The 20,918-nt window shown below is 37.5% G+C and overlaps 1 protein-coding gene across 4 annotated transcripts in view; it reads right to left on the bottom strand.

Annotated features, from left to right (window-relative positions):
- Positions 1 to 20,918, bottom strand: part of LOC131951840 (slit homolog 2 protein) — a 120,930-nt gene that overhangs the window by 78,879 nt on the left and 21,133 nt on the right. For all 4 annotated transcript variants that reach the window (XM_059314239.1, XM_059314242.1, XM_059314240.1 and 1 more), the window contains exons 3-5: positions 9,738 to 9,809; positions 8,046 to 8,117; positions 2,341 to 2,412 (exon numbers count right to left, since the gene is read on the bottom strand). In XM_059314239.1, the coding sequence (XP_059170222.1) occupies positions 2,341 to 2,412; positions 8,046 to 8,117; positions 9,738 to 9,809 (216 nt within the window). The remainder of the gene's footprint in view (positions 1 to 2,340; positions 2,413 to 8,045; positions 8,118 to 9,737; positions 9,810 to 20,918) is intronic.

Below are 20,918 nucleotides of genomic sequence, written 5' to 3'. Positions count from 1 at the left end.
GTATGTATAGCTGTACAAAATAATATTTGTATCAAATGAGCAGACGACGAGCGCTGGTGGAGCAGATCTGAGACACAAATCACCGGATGTTGATGTTTGAAGCGGCCGCGAACCTACGCGAGTCAATATTGAAATTCTTGAGGCGATGCAAGGCACGGACTGGGCGGCTAATCCTACGTCGTCTGGTAGCAGACGTGAAGTCCCGCGGACATTTAACAAACCAATAGCTTAGACCTCAGACGACAAGTTTTGACCCCACGGGTCTAGAGCAGACTAGAATTGACGTCACAGAGATGCATGAACTTAAATTTAATTTAATTTAAGCATGTCAGAATAAAATAAGAATATCCTACATCTGGAGATGTAATATGTAAAGTTAAATAAACTACGCGACATTGATAAAAAAAATCAATTTCAACGATACTTGACAATAAAACAAAAACTGGTCCTTAAAAGACAACCAAAATTACAATTTTCTAACTGATCATTGATGCATTAGTATTTCAAAAAACATTTCCAGGTTTAAAAAAAAGAATACAATCGCATTTAATTTTATTTTTAAAAATTTAAGTTTCGTACAAGATATTACGAGGTGCGTGTTTGTAGAGCTTTACAGAAGGGAAACACATTGGCAGTTCAAGATCTAAACTAGTTCTGTGTGATTGACGCATCGTCTTGTTAGTTCACTACTCATCAGTGGGTGACTAACTTATATGAGGTGACGAATACAAGTCTAGACATGAGTAGTAGCTGTAGTGTTATACTCAGTGGCGTAGGAAGGGTTTTATTATGCGAGGGTTTCGACTTTCGCCCCCCCCCGTATATATAAATATATATATATATATATATATATATATATATATATATATATATATATATATATATATATATATATATATATATATATATATACGGTGTGGGAAATTTCACGATGGGCTATGTTCACGAGTTATATTTACTGAATAATGCTGAGGACATCTACCAGCTCTAATGGGTATCTGGCATAAGTTGGATATATAATGGCGACTGGGCATTATACTGGGCATATTATATCTTCTTATCATGGCTACGTATCTGATAATGTTAACTTCATCTTTCCCGATAGACGAAAAGGATTCGAGTTAAACTTTGGGTCAGTTTATCTCCAGTTTGCTTCAACACAACCCACACTTTACCTCACCCCAACCCACACACTACCACAACCCACATCCCATCCCAGAATTATATTTTACAACAGCACTGATCTCGAACTTACCACAAAGACTGTGAACCACACAATGAAATACAAGATGTAACCTGCGTCGAACTTTGGATTAAAGGATTACCCCCACCCTTCACCAAACCAGCAGTAAAAAAAAAAAACCACACCGAAATTTTCATTGAAACTGGCGGTAAAAAAAAATCAGACGCACACACAGTCCCACTGACTTCAGCAGTCCATAAAACTCGCTTCTTCTAAATGGTTCGCTTTGGGAAATGCAATAAGCCAGAAAAATTCAAGTTTGCTTCTTGTGTGGTCTTTGAAGGTATCTGAATGGTAAATAAATATTAAAGTGTTGCCAATAGAATGGGATTTCCCGATCTGAATCGAGCCCTTTGAAGCACCGTGTGACGACACTGAAAGATCGGCCAACAGTCCTTATTGAGCATTTGAACGGTTGCTGTTAACCCTTTTTATTCACGTTCAAGATCTTTCGGAGTTGTATTTAATACGGACTAAAGAAGGTGTGGGGGTGGGGGTCGGGGGAAGGGGGGTCGCGAAAACACGGGGGTCGCCCGATCGCATCCTTGTGCAGCGGTACGTAAGGGAATTGGTAATTAAAGAATAATAAGAAAAAAATTATCGTCTGCGTGTTGTTATTCACAACATCATGCGCATGCGTGAAGAGCAATTAGCCAATGGTGTGCAGGGGGAGGCAGGTGTGTGTGTGGGGTGGGAGGGGGGGGGAAGGTTGTATGTGTGGAGGGAAGGTTGTATGTGTGCGATGGTAAAGAGGAGGGTATATGTATTTGTGTGGGGTTTGTAAAGTGGTGGGCCAGAATATGGTGGAGGCAAAAATGGTTGAGCCGAAATGTGTGTGGTGTGCAAAAGTAGTTAGGCCAGAATGTGTATGGTGCAAAAATGGGGGGGGGGGATTTGTGGGGAGCAAAAATGGTGGACCAAAATATCTAACAGTGGTAAAATGGTAGGCTAACTCGTGAGGCTGTTAAATTACATCCCTTATCACAGTGAACCCCCAATATGCCCGTGTGTAAAAAAAATTGCTTATCACAGTAAACCCCAATAGGGTAGGAAAAAAAAAAAAAAAAAAAAAAAAAAAAAAAACTACTTTTACTCACAGTCTTTCCAGTTTGGTCATGGAGGCAAACAACAGATCTGGTAACGTCTTCAGCTCGTTCCGGTCAAGACGCCTGAAAGTGAAACATTATTTATTAAATAATTTTTGTTTGGAAAAAAAATAAATTAATTAATTAATTAGGCTGTCTATGACATACAGCACTAACATACAGCAGCACAGCTAGGCTGTCTATGACATACAGCACCAAAATACAACAGCCCAACTAGGCTGTCTATGACATACAGCACTAACATACAACAGTACAGCTAGGTTTTCTATTTTATTTCTATAAATATTTTATCTCTATAAAAACAGGAACACAAAAATACGTGTTTAAAACCGCATACTTTATCGTCACCATACACATACAATATGGGCACACATGTTCATACGAGATTAAAATTTTTCACTTTAAACAAGCCCACAGAGCCCTCGGCTTTAGCGTCGACGAGCATAAAAATAAAATTCTATTATATCTGACAAACAAACACACTTACAGACGCGATGGTTTCATGTTGAAATTTTACACGACGTCAAGACAGACATGCACCAAATTTTGAAAGATTACACCCCAGGGGATTAAGTTAGGCTCCATGTTTGGCTAAATTGCACCCTCCCCCCCCCCCTCCTCAACTCCTCAAGCAGGGTCTTGAATAAAGACCCTCGTAAGGGATTAGAGCTGTGTTATATAATACCTATATATATATATATGTAGGCCTACTTATGAATCAATGTAAATTCAACTTATTTGTTCTAGGCACAATAGAATGCTGAACATAAAACGCATTTCATGAAGAATAAATCTACTTTTACTAGCATCAACATATAAAATACTAAATTATTTAAGAAAAATATAGATAGCATATATAATGTGTATAGGGATACACATGTATAGAAAGTAAAAAAAAGGATTACTTAAATGTGTACACGTTGTTGCTATTAACCAGCGAGACATCACACGAACATCAAACAAAGCAAATTACACAATGGCATTTTATGTCTATGCTAACTCCCATCAAGCTTTGCTTGGGGTCAACAGTCTAGCACCGGAAACAGCTGCTGAAACGTCATCAGACCTTGAGACTAGAGAGACGGGTCGGCTCAACTACAGGTATACAACTGGTCCATGTTTGATGGACAAACTTTTTTTTCTTTTCCTTTCTTTTTTTTTAGAACAGCTCATTAACGATTCCAATGTATTCAGAATTCCATTTTCCCAGCCTGTAAGTAATGACATGGTTCGTTGATTTCACCGTACAGCGTGAGTGCGCACTGGTCACGCGTGAATTGTTTTTATTTTTTAATTGTTTAAAAAAAAAAAACTTCATATTTTTTTACCTGACAATTATCTTAAAGGGACTGTGTTGGCACGTTGTTAGGTAGTGCCTCATCGGACGTGAGCACGTTTTTAATTCATGTCTGACCACATTGTCCACCTCCCTGCATGACCATGCATTTGACAACACATTTGATCACAACTTTGAACACCAATTGACCACACATTGACCATACATTTCACCAAACCTTTGACCACCCATCTCGAAATCGACCATCTGTTCGAAAAAATCGCAAATCTAAAACTAGGTTAAACCTAAATCCTCTAAACCCTTCAAACATTACTGCTAGTACAACCCCTCTCCTCGTACAACCCAAAATTCAAATCTTATTTTAATACAACCCCTCTTACAACCCTTCCCTCGTACAACCCAAAAATACAAACCTTCCCCTAGTATAACCCCAAGTACATACCCTCCTCTAGAACACCCATACAACCACCCTCTCCTAGTTCCTCCAGTGCCTCACAGAAGCACCAACCCGCCAACCCACATCTCACCGTCATATATTCATCTCACCTACCACGTCTGGCAAATCAATTCTACCTGCCCAACCTGCCTCCACTAAAATAAATTCCTCCCGTGTATAACATCCATGTTTATTTGCTTAAAATTGTGGCAGTTTTTTTTAAACAATAAATAGAACGACATTTCTATAGTAAAAACACTTAAAACATCCCGAATAATCTTAACTCTTTGGTTAAAACTTTAAAAATTTGCAACGTCAAGTAGCGACTAGACATTTTTTTTCGCGCCTAGATAAAAAAAAAAACGCGAATAAAAAGATTGTAAAGAAAATAAGATGCGCGCTAACAGATGTGAAGACGTGTGTCTCCACACGTGAAGGCATGAATGCGTGTCTTGGGATTATCAGAAGACCTCACCAACGGTCTCGGTTAGAGATTTATAGACCATCAAACCCAGCACCACCGGCCGTGTTTATGCGTCGTGTACAAACAATGCAGTGTGGAAAGCCAGGAAAACGATCGAGATTTGGATAAGTTTTATAGCTGACACAACAGTCAGGTAGCTATCAAGGTAGTTCTGTTGTAGAGAGGAGGGAGGGCATGGGACGTTTCGGATTGACTGGAGTTAAGTTTAGACAAAAAAAATGTATGCTTAGACTTATACAATTACATTATTGTAATGCAAGAAATGATTCATATTTTTCGTGAAGATTTATTTCTTTTTAAAAAGGAATGCAATGCTTAGATTTTAGCCATGCTTAAGGTAAATAAGACATACAAAAATAGCGTCTACTTTGTACGTGTACTTAGTTGCACTTTATTTGTTTCGGATATTTAATTTTTTTTAGATCAACTTTACAAACATGTGAACTGTTTACATAAACCAACATGGCCATAAGAATATAATTCTTCTTATTGAGTCCCTTTTGTTGAATTCAGTACGATTAGCGAAGAAGTATTTTTTCTTTTATTCATTTAAATTACGGTCAACAAGAGTTGAGATTTTAATACATGGGTATACATTTGATAATCTCTGTCCAAACAATTGGGGCAATCATAGCGAGTCCATGAAAAACATTCTGGGCCCACGACCAAATGTTACAGTGAGTGACCAAAGAATAGTAATTATTTAAATATAATGAGAGCGGTCAATGCTATCATGACCGTTGACAAACAAGCATTAAGTGGTATATCTATAACATTTTATACGGAATATATATATATATATATATATATATATATATATATATATATATATATATATATATATATATATATATATATATATATATATATGACTGTATGTCATAAGTAGGCCATCGCTCGCTCGTGGCCCCATGCACGTGTCCATTGCCTCCACCAGTCATAATAAAATTGTCCCAGTCAAAACAAAACAAAAGCAGGTTGACTCACGTGTTGACATAACTAAGCCACGTACTCATCCTGCACGTGTTGACATAACTAAGCCACGTACCCATCCTTTGTGCTGTGGTGGTCAGCAGACACTAGCTCTATTGTTTTGTCAGGCGGAGGTTCGTTCACGGCAATGTTTTGGTATACCAATACACACGTCAAGTCTGGTCTGGTTTAAACTATCTCTAAAGTCTGTCCCCCAACTATCTTTAAAGTCTGTCCCCCAACTATCTTTAAAGTCTGTCCCCCAACTATCTCTAAAGTCTGTCCCCCAACTATCTTTAAAGTCTGTCCCCCAACTATCTTTAAAGTCTGTCCCCCAACTATCTCTAAAGTCTGTCCCCCAACTATCTCTAAAGTCTGTCCCCCAACAATCTCTAAAGTCTGTCCCAACAATCTCTAAAGTCTGTCCCCCAACTATCTCTAAAGTCTGTCCCCCAACTATCTCTAAAGTCTGTCCCCCAACTATCTCTAAAGTCTGTCCCCCAACTATCTCTAAAGTCTGTCCCCCAACTATCTCTAAAGTCTGTCCCCCAACTATCTCTAAAGTCTGTCCCCCAACTATCTCTAAAGTCTGTCCCCAAAGTATCTCTAAAGTCTGTCCCCAACAAGTATGAACCCAACATAAAGTTTAGTACCAAACTTTCCACTGCCCAAGGACACACATCACAAATTTCTACATGTTTCAACTATGTCGTGCAAAGAAATCTTTAAAAAATAAAACACAACAAAACAACAACAAAACAACAACAAAACAACAACAACAAAGCAACAACAACAACACCAGCGACAACAATCCACTTGAAGCCTCAAACATTGACGCTGATGCTCTAAGACTCTAAGACCTTGCCCAATGATACACAACTAACGCTAGACAGTTTGGATTACTAAGGGAGATAATCTCACTGAAGCAACTTTGCTTTTATTAGAGTCAAAATGTATAATGTATTAGAATTTTCTATAAAGATGAAAGAAACAGCTGTTTGGGATTTCCATTATTCACGAGCCAGATGTTAGCGTGATGTCGCTGAGAAGAGAATACAAAATTTTCTAACACATTGGGACAAAATCTAGGTTGGTCTTCAGTACTTCAATGTGTTTGTTTGAACTAGCTAGTTTGGCGTAGTTTTCTAATTCTATCCCAAAATTTGACAGGTGTCGCTATCCTCAGGGGTTATCGATCCTGCACCATGGACTACTTCTCACAGAAAGTATACCAGATGTTCTATCGACTTGACCACCGACGGCAATTCATATTTCATTGGTTTGTTGTTATTAAGGTTTTTTTTTTTTACAAGAAAGCAACTCCTGGTAAAACTGACATTGAACGTGGGGAATTGAATGTAAAGGGCACTTTGGTACCATTTGCGATAATTCTAGAATAAAATAACAATAATAGAACCCAACATTCCATAAACATCTTAACCGAGGCAGGCGAGAGGAAGATGACACGATAAATTTTCCGAGGGCCCGGTCAAAACACCACCCACTCACGCGCGTGAAAGACTTGACCCCCCATCAAACGGAACCGAGTTTCTACTCACACTCCGGACCTCAGCAGAACAAACACTGACCCCATCAAGCGCCTGCCCGCCCGAGCATTGCTCTACTGGCACCAAACTTCGCCGGGAGATGGCGCTAATGACACGCCATCGAAAGGGGGGGGGGGTAGAGAAGCCGATCAAAGGCGGTGAAATTCTCGTCTGCGACGGCGAAATGATCAGACGACTCGGACGTAGGTCTTTGTCCGGGACGTTGTAGTTTTAACAGGGCGATTCATGGGTGATATCTTTAACGATGTACAAATATATGTATGTATGTATGTATGTATGTATGTATGGAGGTAGGTGTGTGTGTATATAAGTGTGTGAATGTGTGTGTACGCGTGTGAGACCTGCACATCCACCAGGCAGTAATATGAGTCCATTGCAACTTTATTTTTAACAACAGTAGGTGAACAAATAGTTCCTTTGAGCAGATATATAAATTTTAAAGCCATTCAAGAGGGAATTCAACGATCTGCTTCTAATGAATGTATTGACTTTTCGACTAAACCCTTTCAGGGAGTAGACTAAAAGTGTAATATGAATCAAGAAAAGTTTCTTTATATTTTTATTTTATTTTATTTTTGCTTTTTCGTTTACAATCTAAATCAAGTTTTTAAACTGTCATCAGAAAATATACTTAAAAATAGTTGCAAAAAAATAAAATACACAATATAATTTTAACGTTTTTTTTTAAATTTATACTTTCATAGAAGATCTAGTTTAAGGAAAAGTTAAATAAAAATGACCAATTTTAATTTTTGGTTGCTATAGGAAAAGTTTATTTTCATTTCGGAATAATATATATATATAAAAACAACTGTTACCAGTTTATTTTTTGTTGGCACATTATGGGTATGTTTTTTTTTATAACTTTGGTGTAATAGAAAAATCTGGCAAATTTATTTTTTTGTCGGTACAGTAAGGTTATAAAGGGACAATACTCACAATCGTATCACCGAAGAGAGATCTTGGAACGCCCCCTTCTCGACACTTTCGATCTGATTATCCAACAGCTGCCTAAAAAAAGGGGGAAAGAAGTTACATTCCACAAGTCTGACAACTCTTGTATTTGTTTTACACATCTGTTTTTGTAAACACTGCACACGTAAGTGGAACACAATTTTGTTTTAAATAAAAAAATACTTCATGAAATAAATGAAGCAATTGATATTGTTAGTCTATATGGATTGAATTTTGACCAACGTTTACTTGTCGTATTTTGATTAAAAAAGCAAATTGAAACACACACATTCAGAACACAGAAGATAAATCACCTGCACAGTGTGCAAAAACTAAGTTAAAAAACAGCCAAACAACCGGTATCAGTCTAAAGTACATTCAATCATCGCATACTACGAATGTGGGTATTGCGAATCTGGCTACCAACAGTTCGATGATCTATTTACACACAGAAATACACCACCATCATGAACTGGTCGCTTGCGGGTGGATCTATTTATTTAACACTGGATTCAGACAATTCTCTAAAAATTATCCTTGAAATAAAAACCTCAAGTACTTGACAGTGGAATAGGCCTAGAACAAAGTATCATCTGCTTGAAATCACTGTCCCTCAGAGAAATACAACTCGGCTAAACCCAACAGAAGCAAACATGTATCGTCTTGTATTGTCATTTTTTGTTTTATATACAAAAGAGATTCTTGATAAACTTACACTATATACGCTTATAAAAAAAACACCTAATTACATGTAACATTGTATTCCCTTATGCTTTTAAATAGATTACACACACTCACACTCACACGCACACACACACATACACATATGAAGGACATGATACATTTCCAGAATACAGAAGAAAATGTAACAAAAAAATACTAAATATATTTACTGTAGTTAAGACAAAAGCGGATATTTGATTTATTTATATATATAACAAATATATAACTGAAACTTGATGTATTAAACACAAAATATGATAATATTAGGCGTATCTATCAGTTGTATTATATTTGAGTTTGTGAAACGTTATTAGTAGAAGACTTGATGCCACGATAATTGTGAAGACCCATTCAATGCGTCAGTCGGACAGAACAATGTTTGTTTAGTTAACGACAGCTAGCCAGGATTTAAATCGGCTGTTGTACTGGAAATAGCCGGACCCACGTAGATAACAGCGCGGGGGGGGGGGGGGGGGTGACCTCGTCAAGTCTTTGTCTGGAGGGCTGACCAGAACAATGGGTCGTAACTAGACGCGTGGGTGGGGGTGGGGTGGTGGGGGTGGTGGGGGGGGGGGGGAGGTAATTATGTTGGTCAAGTCCTGGCTGAGTTCATGTAACCGCCACAGTCACCTGACACCATTATGATCTAACCGTAAACCAATACACCGGGCAGTCCATAGACTGACCAGTCACGTGACTTGCGGAACTAGACCCCCCCCCCCCTTCCCCGCCAACATAGCGGAGTCTAGCGGTATGGTTATTCCACCCCTGCGTGCGTTGGTTGATCAGAGCCTTATGTAATACTTCGCCTCTATTAGCAAGTTATCCTCGGCTTATGAATGAGTAGAGTATATGAATTTGAAGAATCGCTATTACTCACTGTTTGATGGATTATTATATTTGGTTATTATGGTGATTAAAGCACATGATTGAGATTAACTATATCGTACTTACAGAATTCGTAAGTTGGATAATCCCTGAAGGTCAGTCTTGCGAATAACCGTTAAATTATTTCCTTGAAGGTCACTGCAACGAAAAAAAAAGAGAATTTAAAAAAAAATATAAATACATCAGTAAAAAATATAAACACATTATTGTTAATTTTCAAATGTAGTTACGATTGTGATTTCAGTAAACATTCTGCGTGAGCACACAGACGCACAGACAACCATACAAATCGTATACAGTCTGCGTATGTGTGACCATATATGGACATGTTTACTAACCAGTGTAGTTGTAGCTCACGTGCAATAATATAACTGTGTATGAGCACTCTCAATTGTTATTTTATCCCACTTTTATATGCCATATATATATATACGGCATATATTATATAAATATAAATATATATAAATATATATATATATATATATATATATATATATATATATATATATATATATATATATATATATATATATATATATATATATATATATATATATATATATACATACATATGGGAATAGATGATGATGGTACAAATATTCTAACAATGGCGGAGGGTACGTAGAACATTTTGAGAGTCATTGTTTTTTAGGGCCTTCATTTAAGCTTAACCAATCGGGGGTAGAGGGGAGTGAAACACACGTTTGAGAACCACTACCCAAGACAATTGACGATGAAGAACCCCCTACCCGGAGACAATAAATCCCCGCAACTCAAATGCCAGAGTCCAATGGTCGTGGTAATCACAATCCCCAACCCCAATTCTTGGTCCTGGAACTCTGAATTTCCTGCCCCCCCCCCCCCCCACATACTTTACCCCCCTCTCCCCCGATACGGAACACCAGCAAATAAACGAGATCAAACAGACCGGCTGATCTAGCGAGCTTTGACCGCAGGAACCTACTTCCAGAGCTACTTATCAGGTACCAAGACTACATATGGCAGCGAGTAACAGCATAAGGGAACGATAACTCTGTAACGGGAGATAATTCTATCAAGATTTCTTAGTAGCTTGGCTCGGCTTAAAAACTTCAGGCTGGTATAATGACAATTTACAGTCGAGATTTTTGTTTATGCGTGCAGTCTGCCGAATGATTTCTCGTATTTTTAGAATTTTAGGTTAGACGTTAAATAAAACGAATATTACGTTTCTATTTTTTTTTCTTTTGAAAAACAATAAGCAAAATAAAAAAAAATGTGTGTTTTGAACAGTTGTTAAATCATTAATTCAGATTAAAATTTATTTAATTAATCTCAAATATAAACAACTAGGCATGCTGCCCAGCTTCGCTTAGGCTTTCGAAAACATTGAGAATTTGAATGCTTAATTAATTCGCCCGAAGGTCGGTCTACGACCTCAAGAGTTATGAAGAGGTTCCTCCGTGGACATTTTTTTTCGATTTATAGCTCATATAAGGTACCGGTCAGTCGAGGTCAGTTTTGACCCCCACATCGTAGACTTTTCGGCCAACCGGCCCCCGTGATCTGTCGCACCAAGGCAAGATCATGCCAAATTTGAAGCGCCTGCGGCGCCGGGAAGTGCCCTATCGGACACCCGACAATCTAGATCTAGATCTAGATTCCTAAAAGAATTTTTTTTTTAAGTTTAGCCCGAGCATAATAAAAAAGAATACATTAACCAAGTTGACTTGCTGTGTCTCGAACCCGCACCACCTTATAAAATACGGAGAATGAAAGACGTATTTTAAAATCTTAACTTACGCGAATATGCCTATTCTTTCAAATTAATTTTTTATCCCAAATTAGCCAGTTCCAAACAAAGATTTTGTATAAAATAAATAAGTCTTGAAATAGTTTAGTCCTAATATAGAAATTTATTTTTGGAATTGATTTTAGAGAAGTTAGAGTCTAAATCTAGATCTTAGCGTCTACGTCTAGATCTAGTTATTGCGTAGATTTAGATTTAGATTTAGTCTAGATCTAGAATCTCTAGATCTAGAATCCAAATACATAAAATAAATTTTATGAGTTTAGGCCGGAAAAATTGTATTGTATACATTTCATAGTGTAGGCTACGTAGATCTAAATCAAATTTGAATGAAATAGTTCATTTCTTTTCATTCAAAACACGGCAGATGACGTCATTAGTTAATGTATAAGCAATAGTGACGTCACAGTTTTATGCGTTCTTTTTCACATATATTAATGCTTTTCCGGTTGCATAAATAATACTGTTTCTCTACATTCGAATACGCCTTAAATTTTTATTTTTCTTCTTTAAATAAAATTGTGGTTATACATTTAAAACATCTAACATATTATTTTCAACAAAAGTCCGTAAAAAATTCTCGATATATCGCTGCCGATTCTGACGTGATGTCCGGCGAAAATTTTTTGCGGACAGAGAAAGAGAGAGAGAGAGAGAGAGATGTGCGCACATTGGGCTTTTATAAATTAGTATTATAAAATGGTTCTCATTGATAATGAATCCCCTCTTTCCCGTTAACTTGGTTTTCTTAATTGCTCGCGTGAATTTAAAAAAGTAAATCTGGATATTTAGAACTTTTTTGGATGATGAGTGCAGTTTAACGACGAGGTAACAGTTAATTTATCTTAAAGCTAAGTGGTTATAAAATCTTTAAGAGCTAAGTGTCCTTACTCGGCTTCATTCGTTAGGAGCTTAAGTACGGCCGTTTTACAATTTTTTAAAAGATAAAAAAAAGTCATATTTATTACTAAAGAAACTAAACACTAATGTTTAAAAGTGAATGGAAAAATGACAACAAAACACCATTGTTAACTATTGAATGCTAGCAAAACAACAACAAAAAAAACAAAAACAACACCGTTATTGGCTACTGAATGTATAAATAAGAGCAAAACATCTTTGATACCTAATGCATGTTTCAACAAGAACAAAACACCATTGTTAACTACAGAATGTATAAAGAAGAACAAAACACCTTTGTTACCTAATGAATGTTTCAACAAAAACATAACACCGTAACTAATAAAAAAAAAAGTTTAAAAAAAATCAAAAGCCATAAACAAAATAAGAACCGGCTGGCGAAAACAACACATGCTTACGTCATTAATCTAATCATCTTTAATCACGTGACCGCCAAGGTGGAATTACATTGACCTGGAATACCACCTGCCGACTACCGGCATCCGATTTCCCCCGTGGCTCGCTCTAAAAAGCTGCAACCAAGAAATAGTTCCAGTACAGCCGGCACCAGGGGGTCCAGATAGCGGCGATGTAAAACAAGAATCTAAAACAGCGCTCACACAGGCGTTCGTAGGTGTTTGAATACGGGGACTGGCTAAAGACAGAAGTTCGATTCATGGGGACCGTGGCAAGGGGAGGGAACCCGAGTCTACGGTGGGATAACTCAATAATACGCCAGGGGGAGATAGACATGATGGGGAGAAATTACATCATCTTTATGTCCCCTCGTAGCTTTCCTGTTGTTGGTTATCTCATAGCTAGGCGCGGAGTTGGGTGGGTGATAAAATAAAGTTGTTATCAAGGTGGGGGGGGGGGGGGAGAGTTTGTGTGAGGGGGGGGGGGGATGACGATGTACGTAGGTTCTAGTTGTAAATTGTGTAAGTTAGTAGGTAGATAGAAACATTTACAGACAAGTAAAAAAAAAGTTGATGTCTGGTTCGGTCTTGGGCGGATCCGAACCCGAGACTCCCATAAACAACTTCTCTCGATAGAATTATGGGACCACATCTCGTGACTGATGCCACGTCGAACTACTGAATCAAAGCTACCATGTACCAAGCGGCGACTTTGACTTGGCGCAAACAGTCTTACAAGCCGTGACCAAGTAGACAATACCTGACAGTTCTAATAAAGTAAACAATAGCTGATAGTTCTAATAAAGTAGACAATATCTGATAGTTCTAATAAAGTAGACAATACCTGATAGTTCTAATAAAGTAGACAATACCTGATAGTTCTAATAAAGTAGACAATACCTGATAGTTCTAATAAAGTAGACAATACCTGATAGTTCTAATAAAGTACACAATATCTGAGAGTTCTAATAAAGTAGACAATATCTGAGAGTTCTAATAAAGTAGACAATATCTGAGAGTTCTAATAAAGCAGACAATATCTGATAGTTCTAATAAAGTAGACAATAGCTGATAGTTCTAATAAAGTAGACAATACCTGATAGTTCTAATAAAGTAGACAATATCTGATAGTTTTAATAAAGAAGACAATACCTGATAGTTTTAAGAAAGTAGACAATATCTGATAGTTCTAGTAAAGTAGACAATATCTGAGAGTTCTAATAAAGTAGACAATATCTGATAGTTCTAATAAAGAAGACAGTACCTGATAGTTCTAATAAAGTAGACAATATCTGAAAGTTCTAATAAAGCAGACAATAGCTGATAGTTATAATAAAGCAGAAAGCTGTTAATACTTCTAATAAAGTAGACAATACCTGATAGTTCTAATAAAGTAGACAATACCTGATAGTTATAATAAAGCAGAAAACTGTTAATACTTCTAATAAAGTAGACAATACCTGATAGTTCTAATAAAGCGGACAATAGCTAATACTTGAAATAAAGAAGAAAACTGTTCTACTTCTAATAAAGCAGACAATAGCTCATACTTCTATTAAGGCGGACAATAACTCATACTTCTAATCTAACAATACTTGTATTTATTTTTATAACACACGGCTATCGTTAATGCGAATGGTATATTTGTTTTATATGTATAAAGTTTGTTTATAGGAAAAGGAAAAGCAACATACTACTACATATTTCTTAACGATTCAGCTATTTTTGAATAAATAAATCAAGTTAGTTTAAAAACAATTTACTACTTTCCCTATCAAGTAATTAAGACTTATTTACTAAATAGCAATATGAAATTAAAATAAATTACGTTATATAAAGAATGATTTAAATTCTTAGCTATTTTCTTATTAATCTAAAAAAATCTATTTAAAAAGTCGTTCTCTTTTTTACGAGAACACATTAATTATGAATTAATATCGGCAATTATTAGGCGTGTCTGTCTTTTATCATCGTGTCCGACTAATTAAATTAGTTAATTTGAGGGCTTTTAATACGTCCAGCTGGTAGCCTGTGCTGTGTCAGGAGAGCCGTTGGTTCCTCGGTGTCCACTTCAGTCCATTGTCCTACTTTATCCTAGTCTCATTTCAGTTCCAATGTTCCTTTCTTAGGATTTGCAACCTTTTTTTTTCTATGCTACACAATCATCATTCCTTGTGGAGCATAGGATCGCAATCACAAATCTGCGTCGTATTCTGTTTTGGGCGATTCTTCCTAGTTGTTTCAATACTTATGCTTATACTACTTCATTGACAACTGATCTATACCAAGTTTGATATGGTTTAACCCACTTTTCTCTTTCCCTGGAAAATAATCTAACACCCTTCTGGTGATTGTTTTTTTGTACAAGGCATTATTGTTACGGGTGATTTGTAGGTTACATTCGAATAGGTTAGACTAGTCTAGAACTTAGAGGATAGTGCAGTTGCGAGTTGAGTTAACCCCGTGTGTTTATAGGTTGTTTTCCAAAGGTCGAATGCGGGTATAAAAGGTTTGTGAACGATTGTGAGGTGTGTGTCTGTGTCTGTGTGTGTGTGTGTGGGGGGGGGGGGGGTTGTAAGGTAGTTAGGGGGGGGGGGGGCGGAAGCTGGTCGACGACTGAGAGGTGTACAAGAGTACACGAGAGTATAAGAACAAAAAACATAGTGCTTATCGGTGTTGAAGTTATTTCATTTGTCCTTAACAGCATCAAAGCCACCCCCATTTGAGTTTTTGAATGTATTTTTCAGTAAGGTTCTGTCCACTTTTTTCCACAGTTCGGCGTTGGTAGTTTTTAAAAACGTATTCATCATAAACACAGTATTAATTTTTGATGCCACCTGTCACACACACGTCACAAAAAGCAAGAACCCTGCCCTAAATGAACCCCCATATTGAACTATTTCCCTGCATTAGAGACTTACTTAGCTTTGTTAATAGACCACGGGACACAGCCCCTAAACTTGTTGAACGTCTATCCACTGATAAGATAGTCTGGGCTGCTTCCATTTAGAAACAGAATTGATTTTTTTTTCTTGCGTTTGATGCTGCGATCATTTAAATTTAAAAATAAAAATGGTTTATCCCTGCTTGATGTTGTGATAATTTAAAATATAGAAATAGAATTGGTTTATCCTTGCTTGATGTTGTGATAATTTAAAATTTAGAAATAGAAATGATTTATTCTTGCGCTTGATAGTAGAATAGACAGCCGGCTGGCTAACCCAATTCTGGTTTTATACAAAGACTAAACCTTTCTGATGATAATCTAAACACAAACTCTCTGTGCGTAATCTAAACTTATTGATGTGAGACATCACCCCTCCCCCCCTACAAAAAAACAACCGAGCATTACTCCAGCCTATAGCTGACAACATATCATAAATAATTGTTGAGGAAACTTGTCTTTAATTTCCCAGCTGTGGAATAGATTCACCTGGATGCGAGATTTCACGCAACGGATACCTCCCACCCCGTCCTTGGGTTGTCTAGCCCAGGTATAGCGGCAAGTCCCGATACATTACACGCACACACACACACACACACACACATATATATATATATATATATATATATATATATATATATATATATATATATATATATATATATATATATATATATATATATATATATATATATATATATATATATATATATATATATATTCATATATACGTATATATATATTCATATATACGTATAAATATATATATATACATATATACGTATATATATACATATATACGTATATATATATACATATATACGTATATATATATATATATATATATATATATATATATATATATATATATATATATATATATATATATATATGTATATATATAATTTTCGTTTTAAATGTGAATAGAAATAAAAACAAGCGAAGTGGATGACAGCTTGTAGTTATCACATAGCAAGCAGTCACCTGCCTGCAAGCCTTGACCTCCCTGCGAGAAGTCACCTGCCTGCAAAAAATCACCTGCTTGCGAGCATTCGTCCCCCAGTACATGTTAAATTTTTTACACCAGAAACATTCACTGATTACATTTCAAAACTCATCTTTACCACCGTGTGTGGCAATCCTAAGTTCTCCCAACTACCGACATGAAAGCCAATCGACCACAGCAGCCATATGGTTAGAAGGTGAGCTGGATAAAGCTTCAAATAAAAACCTATCATTGATATGATATTATCAAGTTTAATGTTTTCGAACGCATGATTAATTCAGACCAGACAGTTCATGGAGTTTATTTTTTCCTTTTACATCAGAGTATAAGATGACCAACAGCAGTTCTCTGATTCGAATCGGAATCCATCAAAGTTGGGTGGAATTCAGGACACCCTGTAGATAGGCTTATACTCGAGAAACGAACTTCGGTCTTTCAGTAAGCTACTATTCGGTCTTTCAGTAAGCTACTATTTGCTTTACTACTCGACATTGCTACACCAAGCTACTAACTTGATTATTCTAAGGTAACAATGAATTGAATTATATTGCTTGAATTACTTGAATACTTGTAGAAATTAATTCGAAAAATAATATAAAGCAATCCACCATTGGCGATGAAGGCCACCCATAAAGCCAGATTAATCCAGGAGAACCCATCCACCTGTAGAATCCATCCACCAGTAGAACCCATCCACCAGTATAACACATCCATCAGTAGAGCCCATCCACCAGTAGAACCCATCCACCAGTATAACACATCCATCAGTAGAGCCCATCCACCAGTGTAACCCATCCACAAGTATAACCCATCCACCAGTGTAACCCATCCACAAGTATAACCCATCCACCAATATAAACCATCCACCAGTATAACCCATCCACCAGTGTAACCCATCCACCAGTATAACCCATCCACCAGCGTAACCCATCCACCAGTATAACCCATCCACCATTGTAACCCATCCACCAATGTAACACATCCACCAGTGTAACCCATCCACCAGTAGAACCCATCCACCAGTGTAACCCATCCACCAGTGTAACCCATCCACCAGTATAACCCATCCACCAGTGTAACCCATCCACCGATGTCGCCACTCTAGAACCACAGCTGAGTAAACCATCAAGCCAAAGACTGAGAGGAGCCGCCCTCACGCCCCTGTAGACCCGGGTCTGTTTTTCTTATCCGCGCACCACAGTGCACCACAGTGTAACCCATCCACCAGTATAACCCATCCACCAGTGTAACCCATCCACCGATGTCGCCACTCTAGAACCACAGCTGAGTAAACCATCAAGCCAAAGACTGAGAGGAGCCGCCCTCACGCCCCTGTAGACCCGGGTCTGTTTTTCTTATCCGCGCACCACAGTGCACCACAGTGCACGGGAATCTTGCACCTAGAATCTGCAACTTCAGAGAGTACCCCACAGGACACCTGTGGAAGCCAGGCTTGCGTAAACTGGGGGTGGGGGTGGGAGGGGATAACGTTAGTCAGGACTAAGTGACCTCTAGGCTTAACTAATTTAGGGATAGTTTGATGGCCTTTGAACAAATTAGTGATAATTTGATGGTGATAGTTAATGACCTGCTAGACACAAGGACTACTTAACCTCCATGCTTCAAATATTAGTGCTGGTTATTTACTTTCTGTTTCTGCAAATTATCCCTACTCAAACTTTTAAATTAGGACACATGGTCTTAAGAAATAGTGATCACATACGACTATCTGGTATAAAAAATATACGTCACAAAACTTGATAGTCGTAAAATATAATGATGACGTGTGACCTTCTGGGCGTGGAATGAATATACTTGATCTACTAATATTACGACCACAGCTCTGTATAACATATGCAAATTAGCCAAATATTTATCACAAAAAAGAATGATTATTTAATATATATCCATTTATTTTTCACTAGACTAAATTTCAGCAAAATAACGCCAATTGTGTAATCTCTTTACTTAAAAACAACAACAACAACAAAAAAAAAACCCTTAGTGATTTAACAAATGTTTTAACAGACCAAATTTTAACAGTTTTACGGTAGTCTAATATCTTTATGTAGATAGGACTCGGGGATCTACTCTGTATCTACCTGATTTATCCCGGGCCTATCGAAACCTCACACAGCCGAGGGTGAATATATCATTGTCACTTTTTTGACAATATTTCATTCACGGTGCATTAAGTTTTTTTGGGGGTTCCGCGCATGCGCTGTAATGCGAGCACATCAGCACATTAATAGCACCAGCACCCATCTCAATGACCGTGAGCTGTGTGTGATGAGGGGGAGGGGGGTTCTCACACGAGCTGCCACGGAATGTTATGATTTAACACGTCACATGTGTCACACCATGCTGGGAGAGATGGGGGGGGGGGGGGGGAGGGTGGCGCGTGGCGCGTGGACGTAAATGAGGGAGTAGGGTGGAGTAGGTGAGTTTTTTTTAAATTGCAGGGCCCCAAAAACTATTTGATTTTTTAAAAAGTCAAAGTATATATCTAGATGTAATTACATTTACTAGCGTAGTTAATGAAAATTAGCAATGAGATAAAGATAATTTATTTAATATAAAACTGTGGTTCTTAACCTTTTTGGAGGTACCGAACCCCACCAGTTTCATTTGCGCATTCACCGACCGAACCCTTGTTAATAATTTTTATCGCTCGCACTGACAAAATCCGATTGTGAATCGTTTGAGTCAGTGTGTATCTTGACGTCCCCCAAACCCTTAAGACTTACTCATCAAACCCCTAGGGTTTTATCGACCCCAGGTTAAAAACCACTGGTTTAAAGTTTAGCATCAAGATTGTCTTAACACCAGCTAAACTATTATTTGCCGTTACATTTACTTTTCACCAAGTTACTCGTAATCATGGAAGTGTAACAGCTACAATGCACACAACTCTAGTTGAGCAACTAGTTAAATCCTTATTAAAATATCCACGTAAAACAAAGGACATACGCCGCAGTGAATGAAAACAAATAGGTCTACCCCATAAAATAAACTTAAACTTAAAACAGACAAAATAAAACAGACAAAAATAAACAGACAAAAATAAAACAGACAAAATAAAACAGACAAAAATGAACAGACAAAAATAAAACAGACAAAAATAAAACACAAAATAAAACAGACAAAAAATAAACAGACAAAAATAAAACAGATAAAATAAAACAGACAAAATAAAACAGACAAAAATAAAACAGACAAAAATAAAACACACAAAAATAAACAGACAAAATAAAACAGACAAAAATAAAACACACAAAAATAAACATACAAAATAAAACAGACAAAATTAAACAGACAAAAATAAAACAAAAAACTGCAAAAGAAAAACCCAGAAACCAACCGCTAAACCCCATATAAATAGATTCCCCATAAAATAAATCTAAAAGCCATCACACCCACAAAAACCCATGTCACAATTGTCCGACAAGACTACTCTATTCTTCTATTTACATACATTTTCAATGTAAGCCGTGGCTCAACCAAAAAGAGTTTCATCAAATTCTTTCTTTGAAACACGATCCACCTCTACAATGATGCATCCCCTGCTACACATAGAGCTAAGAAATATTTTTCTTTCCGTTTTACAACATAGGCCTTTGATAGCTAGTTTATACCCCAGCAAATACTTGGTTTAGTTCCTTGCAGCTAACGAAATATTCCATTCATCCAATTCATCTTACACTGGCTAGGCTGGATATATCCCCCATGGTACGTAATACAGTGTAGGGAAGCCCACCGTGTAATTCAGAATAAAGGTTTCACTTTACAAGATGACCTTGATCCGTGATACAGTAAAAGGCAGCCCACAGTCTAAGGCAGCCCACAGTCTAAGGCAGCCCACAGTCTAAGGCAGCCCACAGTCTAAGGCAGCCCACAGTGTAAGGCAGCCCACAGTCTAAGGCAGCCCACAGTGTAAGGCAACCCACAGTCTAAGGCAGCCCACAGTGTAAGGCAACCCACAGTCTAAGGCAGCCCACAGTGTAAGGCAACCCACAGTCTAAGGCAGCCCACAGTGTAAGGCAACCCACAGTCTAAGACAGCCCACAGTCTAAGGCAGCCTACAGTATACAGCAGCCCACAGTATAAAGCAGCCCACAGTCTAAGGCAGCCCACAGTCTAAGGCAGCCTACAGTATACAGCAGCCCACAGTATAAAGCAGCCCACAGTCTAA

This window comes from Physella acuta, unplaced genomic scaffold, assembly GCF_028476545.2.
Source record: "Physella acuta isolate Inbredline_101_S28 unplaced genomic scaffold, ASM2847654v3 ptg000831l, whole genome shotgun sequence".
Taxonomy (NCBI): Eukaryota; Metazoa; Mollusca; class Gastropoda; family Physidae; genus Physella; species Physella acuta.
Note: the sequence above shows the minus strand (reverse complement) of the source record. Positions and strands in the feature narration are given on the sequence as shown.